Below are 14,217 nucleotides of genomic sequence, written 5' to 3'. Positions count from 1 at the left end.
CAATAACAAGGGATTGAACTTCAGCCATAGCTACGTTTAGGTGTTAAGAAAAATATGAGTTCTCTTGACAAGATCATCTTGGACCGTTTATGTATAGTTATTTGTCTCTTTTGATTATCAAGGTTCTTCATTGAAACTGGTGCGCACCAGTTTATATCCTCTTGGATCATCATAGTAGAAATGAATCCCCATGTATTGAATGAATTAATACAAGAAGAAACGGACATGGTGTCATGTGCACCAATAGTTCGTTCGTCCAATCATTTCTTCCCTCCATCTTTTGATGATTTCTAAAACCATAATCGTTGAAATGTCATCCAAACTTGCGATTAAGCCGAGATCACACTTTCTGAAAAAGCAAGGACAATCGAGTTTGTATTCTGGGAGTCGACTTGGATTCAGTCTTCACAAATCATCTCATGTACCGAGTGGAACAGCCACAAAAGAGTCTCTGGAGCTGAAGGATTATGCTGAAAAGATGATGAGGGAACAACGGATGTCATCGCAGAAGCTTAATCAACTTGTATAGACTATTCTGTTGAATAATGAACTAGGCGTTGTCCTTGCAGCAGATGACACGTACAATAGGCTTCTTTCTTACGAACATAGAGAAGCGCCAAACCCTCATCAAGTCTCTGGCTACTCTCAAAACCGAGAACTCTCGTCTGAAGGAAATGATTGCTGCAAAGACAGATCAAGTGAATGAGATGACACAACAGTTGGAATCGGTTGCCCATGTGGAACGAAGTCTTCATGAATTGATCACATCACTTTTTTCAAAGCTGGAAATCTTGAAGAAGACGTACAGCAGAGTTCACTCGGTCCTACAAAGCCAGGAGCAGCAGGCAAGAGCCATGAAAGCAGTACTTCTGGAGTTCAATGCAAAGATCGAGGAGAAGCAAAAAGAACGAGATGAGGCAAATTCGTTGATTGGAGAGCTGAAAAACGAGATTCACGCTCAGGAAGCCAAGAAGGAGGAATGTTTAAAGAGCGAAGAGGAGATGAAGCAGCTAGTTGGTAGATATGGAAGGTGTGGATGATAAATAGATCAGTTAATGTCCCAGAGTCTTCAACAGAAGAAGGAACTTGACGATGCTAAGATTGTTTTGCAACAGATGATGAAGGCAACAGAAGGATTAGGTGGGATAGGAAGAGACCTATGATTAGTAGAAAGTGATATTCATGCAAAGAATGACCAGCTCCTTCAAGAGAAGAGTGTCTTGGAGTCATTGAGGAAAGAATTGGAAGAATTCAGAGAGAAGAGGGATCAGGAAAAGAAGAGATTAAATGATGAACAAAAGAAGAAGGAGGAGGAATTGAAGATACTGTTGGATGAGCTGGAAGATGTGAAGAAACAGCAAAATGAAGAGAGAGTGGCTCAAGAAGGGGTTAAGAAGGATATTGAAGGAATCCAAACTCAAATAGACATAGCAAAGAACGAAGAAGAGAAGAAAACGATGATTCATAAGGAACTAGCAAATGATATGACTCGAGTACATGACAAATGGACACAAACCAAGTCGACGTATGAATTACATTCGAAAGCTGTGTTGGCTTTGCAACAGGAGAACGAAGGGATCAAATCACAACATGCTGAGCTCCTCGAAGTCATTCATTCACTCACAACACGTTCGACTCAACTGCAACAAACGCTTCTTGAGAAGGAAAGCGTTGTACGAGAGACAATAGGAGCTGGAAATCAGGAAATGTTGACACATCTAAAACAGAAACGGAAGGATTTGGAAACATATTGTGTATCACTTGGAACTGAACTGGAGACAAGTAGACTGGAAGAAGCATTATCAACAATGAAGAAAGAGAAGGAAGAGATAGAGAAGGAAGTACAGAAGCTCTCCAGTTCTTCTAAAGAGAGTCGCATCACAGATGAGGATATGAAAGGACTATTCGATAGAAAACGACAATTAGAGAAAGAACTCTATAGTTTACAAACAACACCTATTGATGTAGGCAATGATCCTGAAATCCACTCTGTGAGTAATGATTGAGTATTATGACTGTAGTTGGAATTGGCAATGCAACGAAAAGAAAAAGAGAATAAAGAGATTATTGCAAAGATTCAATCCCATTACACAGATATGATTGCGACAAAACAGGCACAATGGAAGAAGGAAACTACCTGCTTCATGGAATCCTACACTCCTAAAAAGAGTAAACATGATTGAATAATCTCATATCTAGAAACAACCTTTTCACCGCTTCGGAAACAGAAAGTGATGGTAAAAGTCTGAACTAATCCCTAGAAGCATCCAAATCGACTCACTCTTGCTTCTCTCTCAAGGAAGTCCAAAGTAGGTATTAGTAGCTCTGTTCATTTCAAGCTCCAGTTTGAGCCTGTACGTCCATCACAGACTACATCTAAAAGTGACTGGTTTAATGATGATTTCTTTAGTTTCTATTCTTGTTGCAGATACAATAATATCTCAAATCTATTTCTATTGGTGGATGGAACAAACAATTGATACAGATTCTCTGGATTGGACAGCAGCGGATCGTTTCGTAAACTTCTGTCTAACATCATCCATATGCTGCTTTGTTTTCTTGGCAAATTCAGACTCCTTGACCTTTTCATACCCATTCTTAATCGCCTTCCCACTCTTTTTCATGGTATCCTTTACAGCATCTTTCGTCTTTGTAGTGGTACTTGCCACCTTCTTTCCAAAGTCGCTATTCTTCACCTGCTGCATCTTCTCGGTCGTCTTTTGAGCCACCTAATATCGTCAATCGATCCTATTCGTACTTCACTCTCCTTGATTCGCTCACTTGTTGTCTGAACTCCCTTCTTTAGAGACTTCCAACCCTTTTGAAAGAAAGAACTAATTGTATTTCCGGCCTCCTTCAGCTTATCAGAGGGACTTGTGGTCTCATCACCAGTGTCCAGAAGTTCCATCGTCTTCGCATCAGGCTCAATATACTGACAGTCGTCTGTAGTTTGCATTAAGAAAGAAAAGAATGGGTTTCAAAGAATAAGGGATATGCAAGGGATTCATTTGAAGATCACCAATAGAAGGACGATCCAAGGATACTCTCCATATCCCTATCTTATCTATGTTTGTTTTCGTATACTTGTTGATTCCCGCGGTATTGTATGTTTACTGATTTCTCTCATAATACAACTGTTTCCTCCGTGATTACGTGTTAAAGTTCAAATATGGAAGTTGAGGAACATAATGAAGAAATTGTAAAGAAGGAAGAGGAGAAGAAGCAGAAGAGAGACATGGATAGTGATTCCGAGGAAGATGAAGACATTGATGTAGGAAAGCGAATTTATGATGAAACGATATAGAAAGATGGGAAATCCAAGAGTCAAAAGGCTCTTCGAGCTTTGAAGAAGAACAAACAAGGAGCTGGGTTGGCTAATAAGATACCAACAAGTTGGAGAGGTGATTTGTTGATGAAGTATAGTTTTACCTTCAACGAAATGCAAACTGAGATTATTGCAACTACAACGTGTGTATGATTACTTGCAAATAGAAACAGAATATGTCAGAAACAAATCCGAAGCCAAAAAGTCTGAGGGAGGAAAAGATGTATGCTTTTGATTGGTTCTATGACGAATAGGAGAATGAATTGACGATTGAGTCTATTCGAGGATCTCCTCTGAACATTTGTACGGTTGAAGAGATTATCGATGAAGATCACGTTATTATCAGTCTTCGAGGTGTTCTTCAATATCTAGTTGGTGTTGCCTCCTTTGTGGACAGAGATCTCCTTGAACCAAACTGTTCTGTCCTTGTAAATCCAATTGTTCTCCATTTCTTCCTTTCCTAATTTCTAGTCGTTTTTCGTCGTTGGTATTGTGCCAAAGAATACAAGCAGTTCTGTCGATGTTATGCGTGTTGAAAAGGCTCCTGAAGAAACTTACGCAGACATCGGTGGTTTAGATGAACAGATAATGGAGATCAAAGTCAGTTTATCTTCTTCTGATCACATTTAGGAGGCAGTAGAATTACCATTAACCCATCCTGAGCTATTTGATGAAATAGGAGTGAAACCCCCCAAGGGAGTTATTCTCTATGGTGAACCAGGTACAGGCAAGACATTGTTAGCAAAAGCAGTAGCCAATAAGACATCTGCTACATTTTTACGTCTTGTGGGAAGTGAACTGATTCAGAAGTATGCAGGAGAAGGTCCAAAACTTGTGAGAGATATTTTCAGTACAGCAAAGGATTTGGCTCCTTCAATTGTCTTCATTGATGAAATAGACTCGATTGGTACGAAACGATATGATGCAGATTCGTCAGGTGCACGTGAAGTGCAACGTACGATGTTGGAACTGTTGAACCAATTGGATGGATTTGATGACCGTGGCGATGTGAAAGTGATCATGGCAACAAATCGAATTGATACATTGGATCCTGCTTTGTTACGTCCTGGTCGTATTGATCGTAAGATTAAGCTTCCTCTGCCAGATACAGAAGCAAAACGTCGTATTTTCAGTATTCATACGGTGAGAGAAGGAATGCTTAATGATGATTAGAGTAAGATGAGTTTGGATCTGGATGTGAATTTGGATGCTTTTATTGAAGCTAAGGATGACTTATCAGGAGCTGATATCCGAGTAGGAGAGGAATTAGAGAATGAGCTGTAGTCAATCTGTATGGAAGCAGGTATGATGGCATTAAAAGAGAGGAGAATGAAGGTAAATATGGCTGATTTCGAAGAAGCAAAGAAGAAAACTCTCTTTAGGAAGAAATCAAAGGAACCTGAGGGATTATATCTGTCTTCTGTTTATTAACAAATACAATTCATTGTAAATCATTACTACTCTTGCTAGGTGGAATAGTACCTCCAGCAGGTTGATCATTAGGAACATGTTCTTCTTCCATGAATTCTGCAGCAATTGAACTTGCTGTATCTCTTGCAGTATTCCATAGAGATATTGCCGTGCCTGAAAGCCAGTTCCATCCTATTCTTCAACATAATCACTTTCACTTACCATTTTGAACACCATCTCGAATCTCATTCTGGAGATTTGGATCTGTTAACTTCTCTTTTACTGTTTGGACACCATTCCCAATACTTTCTGTGATCTTTGATTCTTTGATGGTTTTCACCACTCCTGCTCCCATATCCGTAAGGGTTTTTGTCAAACTAAGGGTAACCAACCAAGTCCTTTCCTACTCATCAACTGTCTTTGCAATGTCAACTCCCAAAGGATTCACATCTGGTTCAACAGGAGTAGACCCCATAGACTAGCTTTCATCGCAGTTAATCACCCATACTTGATGAGCAAGGCCTTCTTCTCCAAACTTGGCATTCAATCGTTCTTGTGCTTCTTGTTGCATATGCGCTTCTGCAGCTCCACTGGACGTTCTTTACATGAATCAACAAACCTTCTAGTACTCAAAATGCGAAAAGTCTTCCAATGGGCGAGGCAGTTCCGTTGGAGGTTCTCTTCCGTCTACTTTTGCTTTGATTCTACATGAAATATCTTGAGAACTAATACATTTCGCGATATAATTCTGCAGCAGCAGAATTATACTTCTTTTCAATTGGAACATCTCTAGGAATATTGTATTTGTCGAAAAAATCTAATAAGGCCTGATTGCCGCCTTCCTTCATTGCCTTAATCTCCTTATCTGTCCACGAATCCATTTGAACTGAACGTACAAAGCTCACATGAACCTAGAGATCACAATATCCAACCATTTTGGACTCCCAAACCTCGATGCTTCCCCGAGCAACTCAAGCAAATAAACGTACCATATGATACAGATGCCCACTGAGGTCTTGCTGCTCCACAGTCGGCGCAAACCTACATTCAGAAAAGACAAATTGACACAAACACTATTTCCAGGCATCTTGCGCAATTCATTGAATACTTCTACTGGCATACGACTCATGATTATTCTATCCCAAGACAACGGAGTCAACGAAATATGAATTAGTTTAGGAAAGGAATGAATTATAGTAAGTTTTGGAATTGCAGAAAATGTTTGAATATCATAATTCCCAAACTCCTCTGGATTTTCAACAAATCGGCATTCCTTATTCGTTCACGGTTCGTCAGTTGGATAGTATGATCCGGATTGAAGGATCGGAAGAATCAATTAACTTTGGAGATGTTTACAGTTATGGAATGTATGGGACATGGAAAGGGATCCTAATGTAAAGACCAACTGGAAGAGAAATTGTGATCGAAAACATATGTGATAAGGATATTTTCGTGGAACCTAAGTTTACTTCTTCTTCTCCTGGAATAGAACTTCGTATTGAAAAAGAGAATCCAAACTGTTCGATTCTTGATTGTAAGAAGGTGGTTTGGAACATGAATCCTAGACGACTTTTCTCAATGTCCTGTTTTTCGTTTTGCTCGAAGACCCAATGAACTGTACTCACAACTCTATGAAGTTGAAAGAGTGGACTTGAAGAAGGGAGAAAAGAAGCGTTTACTCCTGATCCTCACGGTGACTCCAGAGTTTCTAAAGGCAAAGAATTCTGGAGAGATGTGTGATATGTCTGTCTTCTCCGATAGTGATGAGGAGTCAGATCAAGATTCTACCATTTCTATTCTTTCAGAAGAGTGTCTTCTTTCATTTCATTGTTTTACAGCTCTTCCATGTCATGATTCTTCTGATCTCGCTGTTCCTATCCATTTTTCAACCTGTTTATCATCTATTGCTTCTTCAAACAAGCGTTTGTATCTAAATGACCTCCATGTTGGCATGTTATATGATCGTGAGATTGCTGTGACCAATCTCTCTCCTTTTCCTAGTGCCTTTTCTGTTGAAACCATTCAGAATAGTTCTTATGTATGTTCTGTCTTTACCGAAAGTGAAACGGATTTTAAGTAAGAATGAACCTTTTTTCTGTCATTCCAGATTATTATCAGATCCTGTCATACTTCGTGCAAAGGAGAGGAAGAAGATTGTTATTCGTATTCAACCTCTCCAGACAGGTTACTATGAGATTCCAATGCGTATCATCAATGAAACAAATTTCCTCGATACTGTGGAATTGACAATTCTGACTGTATTTTGAATTCTAGTTATTTCATGTAGCTTACCACCAAAGCAATCAAACAGCAAGATGTATTTTTCTCAATGGCTCCTGGAAGACCATTGACAACTAAAGGGTTGATATTTGATTTTGGAGGTTGTTTTGATGGTCATAGTGTGATGAGAGAGTTGTTTATCACTAACAACAGTGAATATGATGTTACTGTCAAACCCAAGTCAAACCGCGGGAAGAAAGTGATTTTTACGGCAAAGGTCAATACTGAGGAAACAGTGGTTTGCAAGGAGGATGAGCGAGAAACAGTTGGAGAATACTCGACAGAGAGCTCTGATCCTGTGGAGAAGCCAGTTACTGAAGTACGTGTTGTTTCGCATTCCTCCTATCGAATCTGTGTGTATTACAATTCTGCGGGGGATCCCAATTCTTCTGATTGGTTACAACTTTACCATGATATTTTCTATCTTCTCTTTGAGTTACGATCCCCGCGGGAATACGGTGAAATTAGTCTGTTTTGTCATGCGAGTTATTGTGGATGTGAAGTGGAAGCAGCCTCTCAGATCTACTTTGGTCAGTGTCATAGTGACGAGTGTTATACACGAGAATGGGTGATTATGAACAAGGTAAGCTTTGTGGTCATATGTGAACCTCAGTCCGCCTTGCCTGTTCATCTTGTTCTTGCATGTGGAGCTTCTTCTCTCACTTATCCATCCGATCTCCTTACAGCGTTACCTTCTAGTGAATTACTTCGTATTCAACAACTCCTTCATCGACCTATTCCAGAAATAGCGTATTCTTTGATAATTCCAGAAAAAGGTGCAGTCTCGATTCCGGTGGAATATCGAGCCAAAACACACAAGCATCATTATGCTAATTACATTGACTTGATCAATTTGGATGCTGAACCTGTCAAAGTATTGCGTTGTGACGTAAATCTATCTTGTTTCTGTCATTCCAAGATTCTGGCAGATATTCAACAGTCTCCTGACTCACTGCATAATGCTATTTCTCTGTTGGACCCTGTGACAAATGAACCATGTGAAAGACTTCAGTTAGGTCAGGTTGTGAGTGGTGGAACCAGTATTCAGGGAGTTCTTATTCAAAACGAGAAGCCTTGTCCAATCAGCTTATCGACTTCATGTGTCTCATTTCTTCATGTTTGTTGGTTGGATGATTTGGATGATTATTCTATCGTAGGAGAAGTTGGTGTGTATTTCTCTAGACTATTCATATTGGATCTGATAGTGATGAGAAACATAAGAAGATCATGGATTCATTGAATCTGGACACTCTAGCAGTGGCTGCTGAAGATGGTTCATATGACTCACCAGGAGTCACTTCACCTGTCACACTTTCTGAATCACTCTCTCCTGCATATCTTCATAGTGGTTATTCAACTGGAAGCGAAGCTATAGAATCTTCGGATCTGTCTTTCATGCATCGTTCCTCTTCAATCGATCTCCGAAACTCCCAACATCGGATTCGATCTCAATCTCAAGTCGATATCTCACCTGCATTTAGTCGACAAAGTGAAGGAGAAAATTCTGGCGATTTCGGTCAAAAGGAACAAGGGTTTATCACATTGGATCTGAAGGATGTGAATACAGTTGTAAGGTGGATTAATGGGACTGTAGAAATCGCCTCTTTTTCTGACATGTAGATGGAATCAGAGTTATCGTATGAGAAGCAGAGAAAGATACGTATTTCGATTCTGAACCGTCTAAAGGAGATATCGCAGCGCCAGCAGGGTCCTATAAGTCTTCCCGAATCAGGGCAGGTTTTAGTAATTCCAGAAATTGAAGCTAATTTGATAGATGTATGTCATCTTCTCTCCTACTGAAGAGATGCCATTATTGCCACAGGAACTGGAATTGGAGTTTTCATGTCATCATTTGCTTCCTTCTCCACCTTCGTTCCTATTCTCAAATTCCCGTTTTTCTGCCTCTACATCTCCAGTGCGTGTCCGAACACTGCCTACTTCTTCATCTTCGTTTCTGTTCGGGAATGAGGTGGATAGTGAGGAAGTGATTGGAGTGAGCGACAGCATCTCACTGCCAATTGTAAAACGAGAGGTGAAGGGGTCACGACAGAATCTCACTCCTCCTCACGTAAGTACTGGAACTCAGAAGATTCCAGAGAGAATGAAGGATGCAGAGAGTTGGATCACGAAGTGTGTATGTGTTTGTGAGCGAGTATATGTGTGTCTTGTGACTGAAATCCAGATAGATTGTCTCTTGACGACCCCTCAAACTCATCTTCATTTCGGTAAGCTGTTTACCAAGAAACGATATGAAAAGTTGATTCGTATTCGTAATGAGGTTGGGAATTTCATGTGAGAGTTTCATTTAGTGTTGTTTGGCAGTTCCTCTTCTGATTCAGCAATCAATAAACTATAATTTAGCAGTAGAGAAAGACCAGCAAGAGTTATTGGTTCCACCTCGTAGTACTGGTGTTATGAGAGTGGTATTAGAGCCATCAGTACCTGGAGAATTTGCTGTAGGAGTGAGGAGTAGAGTTGAGAATAGGGAACGATTCGAGTGTTCAACCTTCTGAATGGAGTGAAGTCTCTCACATTTATTGTCAAGGCTTTTGTGTCACAAGAAATCACTTTTGCCATTCTTTCAGAGATTCCAATTAATCTGGATACTTTTGCAATGAATGCAAAAACCAAAGGAATTTTGAAAATCCAGAATACGGCAACTCGAGATCTGCAGTATTTGATTGAATGTGAATCGTGTTTCTGTTCATATGAGGGGCAAAAATGTGATGGATTGGAGTGCTTGGTGGAGATTCGTCGAACTAGCCGAAGTGCGAATGGTCTTAACAGTAATGAGCGAGAACACTTGGAGAGCAGCGTAAGCACAGTAAGATGATGTGATGAATAGAAGGAGAAACTGCTTCGAGACATCCGAGTATGCAAGCGGAAGGGAAGAAGACGAGCTCAAGAAGCCTTAGAACGTCGATTGGAAAACATTGTCAAACGATTGAATGAAGACAAAGGGTTGAATTCGGATGAGTCTCTAATTAACACAACAGTTCTATTTGACGAAGTGAGATCATTACGAGTCTTGTTAGAACCTGACTATTCTATTGTCCTGTTTGTCAACGTGTTAGTACGAGTGAAGCCTGGTTTCATTCCTGCTGTTCCTTCATTTCATCTAGAAGGGATTGTGGTTGTTCTGATGGTCCTCTTTCACTCATAGGTTGTATCCAGATCATCTTCCTCCGTATCTGTTCCAATCACAGGTACCGTAACAAATCCATACTTCCAAATTCCACCTGTTCCATTAGGGTCGATTTCTGTCAAACCATTTTCTGTTCCTTTTTCTGTTACAGTGGATTCTACAGTTATTCGATCACCATTAAGTCAAATTCCTTCGTTAATTGTGGAAGATAATGCTGTGACGACTCTGAAGTATCTAATGATAAAAAACGAGATATTTGATTCCATCATGGTCGATGTCTATTGGGATAATTCGTACCAAATTAGTCCTGATTTTGGATCTATCTTCTTTACATATCAAGAAATTGAAGGAGATCTAAATATGGACGTTTTCTTGCATTCCATAAATACGGATAATAATCGGAATCGGAAAAAACAACTTTTGAATCTGAAACTCCCTCCTCAATCTTCTCTTGTTATCCACTATAAATGGAAATCCACAAATCATTCCAAACGCTTAAGTCAGCCTCAGACATTTACTCCACTTGGATTCATTTCTGTCATGTCTCATAGACAGAGAACCATGTTACTGAGTCTTCCACTTCTCTTGAAACCCATTGTATCTGGACTAAGTGTAACTCCCTCAGACATCAATCTGGGTGAGTTTAACTTTGGTCGATTATTCAGTTTAAAACTGACTCTTCTGAACAGTACCAATGAATCATTGGCCGTTTGTTCACAGGCTAGTTGTCTGATGAACCAAACCATGGAAGAGATATTACGACCTCACGAAAGGAGAGATGTTCGAGTGGATATCAGACTTTCGGCTCGAGCACTTCATGAGGACGGATCCGTCCAAGAAGCTTTGAATTTCATTTGTCCCGAAAAACCCACCAATATTTGCACTTGTATGATTCGAGCTATTGTAAAGAACCCACTGTTTTTGACACTTCCAGATATCGATCCAGAGAATAGTGGACATCCAGGTCTGTTAGTGTTGAATCCAGCTTTGTTTTTGTCAAAGACTGAAAACAATGCTTTTTCGTACACGTCTATTCGTGTCAGAAATCTGCGGGATATTGACATTTATGTGTCAATCGATGAGGCAACAGGAATGAACCCAGTTACCTTGGTGGATGATTCACAGAAGCCAGTGGAGAGGATACTGGTGCTCCAAGAATCTGAAGCAATTCTACAATTGCAGTATTCGGTGGAGAATCGTGTATTCCAGATTTCAGAGAACCAGTTGGCGACATTCACTCGTCTATTAACAGGAAAGCTGCGTATATCTGGATCTTGCCAGAAATCGGACCAATTATTGATGCGGTCATTACATCCTTCGTATTCAGATTTGGCTGCTTTAGGAGAAGTGGAAACGGTAACAGATGAAGCGAAGGAAAACAATCAGGAATTCCAGAATTTGTTCAGTTTTAGTGTGGACTATAGTATCCAAGCTGGTTTGGTTCGATTTGAGTTAGGTGAAAGGATGATCATTTTGGTGAATCGATCCAGAACTCCTTCAGGATTAAATTCAGAATTCAAGATTCAGAATGAGAACACTGCGATGAAACTCCCATATGTAATATCGGTGGAAAAATTGTCAAGTCCAGAAATCGGTGTTACTTTCAACCGAATGGAGGGAATTGTGGATGAAGGAAAGTATCACTATATCAGTTTCCATGTTTCCACAATCATAACAGGCTATTCTTCCTTTTCAATTGTTGTATCTCATCGTGATGTTCCTGTGAAGCGAGAAATCAGTGTTCATGTGTTCAATTGCAATCATTCTTTTGAAATCTCAACACATTCATTTTCATTTGATTTAATGGACTGGAGTCCAACTGCAGATCTGGACTTGGGCCGAATTGCTGTCTATAAGCCGAATCCAGAATCTCCACGGTATTTCGTGAATCCCCGTGTTGAAACCTCATTCTCTCTTTTCCTTCGAAATACCTCAGGTGTAGCGATGTGCGTTATTCCATACAGTAATTTGCCTCTAATTCTTCGTATTGGAGATGGATCTGAAGAGATGGGAGGCTATTCTCCTGGTTGTTCGCATCACAACTCTGGATCTTATTCTTCCATTTCATCCTTTCCATCTCTCTTAATGGATGAGAAAGCATCAATTCCTGCAAATCTGCAATCAGAAATGGGGTTATTACCAATTGCCGCGGGAATCATGTTAATTCCAGACAAGGAGGTTGAGATTCGTATTGGCATGAAAGCTGACGAGATGATTGATATGGGAAGCGGTTTGACCTTGGATAGTGAATCTTCTCATGGGAATGTTGATTTAACAGGTCAGCTGTGTTTCTTCAATTCCCGCGGGGATAACTATTTTCAACAAATCGTGTCATTACGTGGTAGTTACTATCGTGAGAAAATCGAGGTAAGTTGTCCCACAACAAATAAGCCAATCATATTTGCTAATTCTAGTCGTTATCCTCGTCTGGATTTGCGGATCGATAATCTCTCCTCAGGGCCTGTGATGGTGGATTTGAGTTGGTTCCCGCCTGGATTCACTCCCACGATTTTTTACAGTTTTTCGCGGAATCATTCCAATCAAGAAATGGCTACTCGAACAATGCTTAAGAATGGAAGAGAATCCCTGGTTCCAATCGAGGAAGGGTGTTTGGTCACATTAGTGGTCGAGCTGAACATGAAGATGGTGAAGTGGACTGAAGGTCTTAATCGGTGGAAAATCCTATTCTCCACCCAGAATTCACCTGGAGTTTATTATGAGGTCACATATGAAGCGACTGTATTTAGATCAGCTTTGACTATTGAGAATCAGAATCAGAATGAGATTGATTTGATTCGTTGGAATAATGTTCCTTTCCCTTCTCTATCAAAGTGTGTTATTGAGGTGACATTGCACAATATCACTTCTTCTCCAATTCATGTCATTCCACTTTTCCGGCAGTTTTTGTACCAACAGGCGGTAATGATAGCAGTTGGTCAGGATGTGTCAACAATGGAGATTGCTGCTAATTCTCGTGTTACGCTTCCACTCTCATTGCAACCAATTTCCATTCATTCTCTTGGGAATCAACAAATCACCGCCATGCAATCTCCTTCAGTAATTGGTCAATTACAACTATTAGTAGATGTGTCAGAAAGCCATTCGGATACTCTCCGCACAATGGTGGAAATTCCCGTGAGTATCGTCTTTACTATTCAACCGATTATTGAAGTCTCTCCGGCTGTTCTGAACATTGTGACAGTGTTGGAGCATTTCTCTAAATTAGAAGATATTCTTCAGACTCATTATGATGTCAATTCGTGTTCAAATCATCTGGTGACAGATCCTTCTGTTGGATCTGCAATCAAAGAAACTGATTCTGGAATTGACAAGAATCGAGAGAAATTGACTCCTACAGAAGATACACCTCACAGTCTTCAACAACGCGAATTAACTCAACAATTATTGGATAGTGAAAAAAAGAAGAGTTATATGGTATGTCGTCTTGACAAAAATAACTATGATTTTGTGATTCATAATATTTGGAAGGAACGTGTCCAAGTGAGTCTACAAGCAAGTCATGTGATTCATCGTAAGTATGGTTTGATTTATCCAGGTCATACTAAATGTGTATTTGCCTCATTATTGGAGGTACCGAAAGTGATTGTGATAGAGCCAGAGACATCAGTAAAGGTCCAATGTATCTTACGACCTGATTCGTGCTATGTATTTGAATGAATGAATGATTAATTGATAGAATCGTGATGATGATACTGTGAATGATTCATATTCATGTATCACACTTCGTACTCTGGTCTTTGAGAACTTCTCGGTTATTTTGCCTCTTGCTATTCAGTCATCTGTACATCGACCTAGTATATTTGATGAGAGTTTTGGTATTCATGTAGTCTCATAGATAGGTGCCTTATCTCTGACAACCTCACTGTCTCTCTCTGTTATTATCAAAGGTGTTTCAGCAGTAGTGGATGGAAATGTCATTGTCGTCGATGGAGAGAAAGTACTTGTGAATGAAGAGAAAAAAGTGGAAATCCTAATTTCAGGCCGAAATCAGGAAGATATCAAAGTAGTTTGTGTAAGGATCATTGATGTATTTGAA

The 14,217-nt window shown here is 39.9% G+C and overlaps 3 protein-coding genes across 3 annotated transcripts; 1 reads left to right on the top strand and 2 right to left on the bottom strand.

The window, feature by feature from the left end:
- Positions 1-2,453: 2,453 nt before the first annotated feature.
- JH06_1706 (hypothetical protein) lies at positions 2,454-2,956 on the bottom strand (the record flags this gene model as incomplete). The annotated part of the gene is made up of 2 exons (XM_014672384.1): positions 2,454-2,729; positions 2,759-2,956. The coding sequence occupies 2 exons, from the start codon at positions 2,954-2,956 to the stop codon at positions 2,454-2,456; spliced, it is 474 nt and encodes a 157-aa protein (XP_014527870.1).
- Positions 2,957-3,169: 213 nt separating this feature from the next.
- On the top strand, positions 3,170-4,756 carry JH06_1705 (26S proteasome subunit; the record flags this gene model as incomplete). The annotated part of the gene is made up of 8 exons (XM_014672383.1): positions 3,170-3,271; positions 3,305-3,392; positions 3,424-3,548; positions 3,580-3,765; positions 3,797-3,925; positions 3,956-4,468; positions 4,499-4,579; positions 4,610-4,756. The coding sequence occupies 8 exons, from the start codon at positions 3,170-3,172 to the stop codon at positions 4,754-4,756; spliced, it is 1,371 nt and encodes a 456-aa protein (XP_014527869.1).
- A 10-nt stretch (positions 4,757-4,766) lies between these two features.
- JH06_1704 (ADP-ribosylation factor GTPase-activating protein) lies at positions 4,767-5,864 on the bottom strand (the record flags this gene model as incomplete). Its single annotated transcript, XM_014672382.1, has 8 exons — positions 4,767-4,927; positions 4,958-5,112; positions 5,143-5,213; positions 5,244-5,334; positions 5,365-5,439; positions 5,468-5,646; positions 5,678-5,776; positions 5,808-5,864. The coding sequence occupies 8 exons, from the start codon at positions 5,862-5,864 to the stop codon at positions 4,767-4,769; spliced, it is 888 nt and encodes a 295-aa protein (XP_014527868.1).
- Between the last annotated feature and the right edge of the window lie 8,353 nt (positions 5,865-14,217).

This window comes from Blastocystis sp. subtype 4 (genome assembly GCF_000743755.1).
Source record: "Blastocystis sp. subtype 4 strain WR1 chromosome Unknown seqid_0095, whole genome shotgun sequence".
Taxonomy (NCBI): Eukaryota; class Bigyra; order Opalinata; family Blastocystidae; genus Blastocystis; species Blastocystis sp. subtype 4.
The sequence above is the reverse complement of the archived record's forward strand: the minus strand, read 5'-3'. Positions and strand labels throughout refer to the sequence as shown.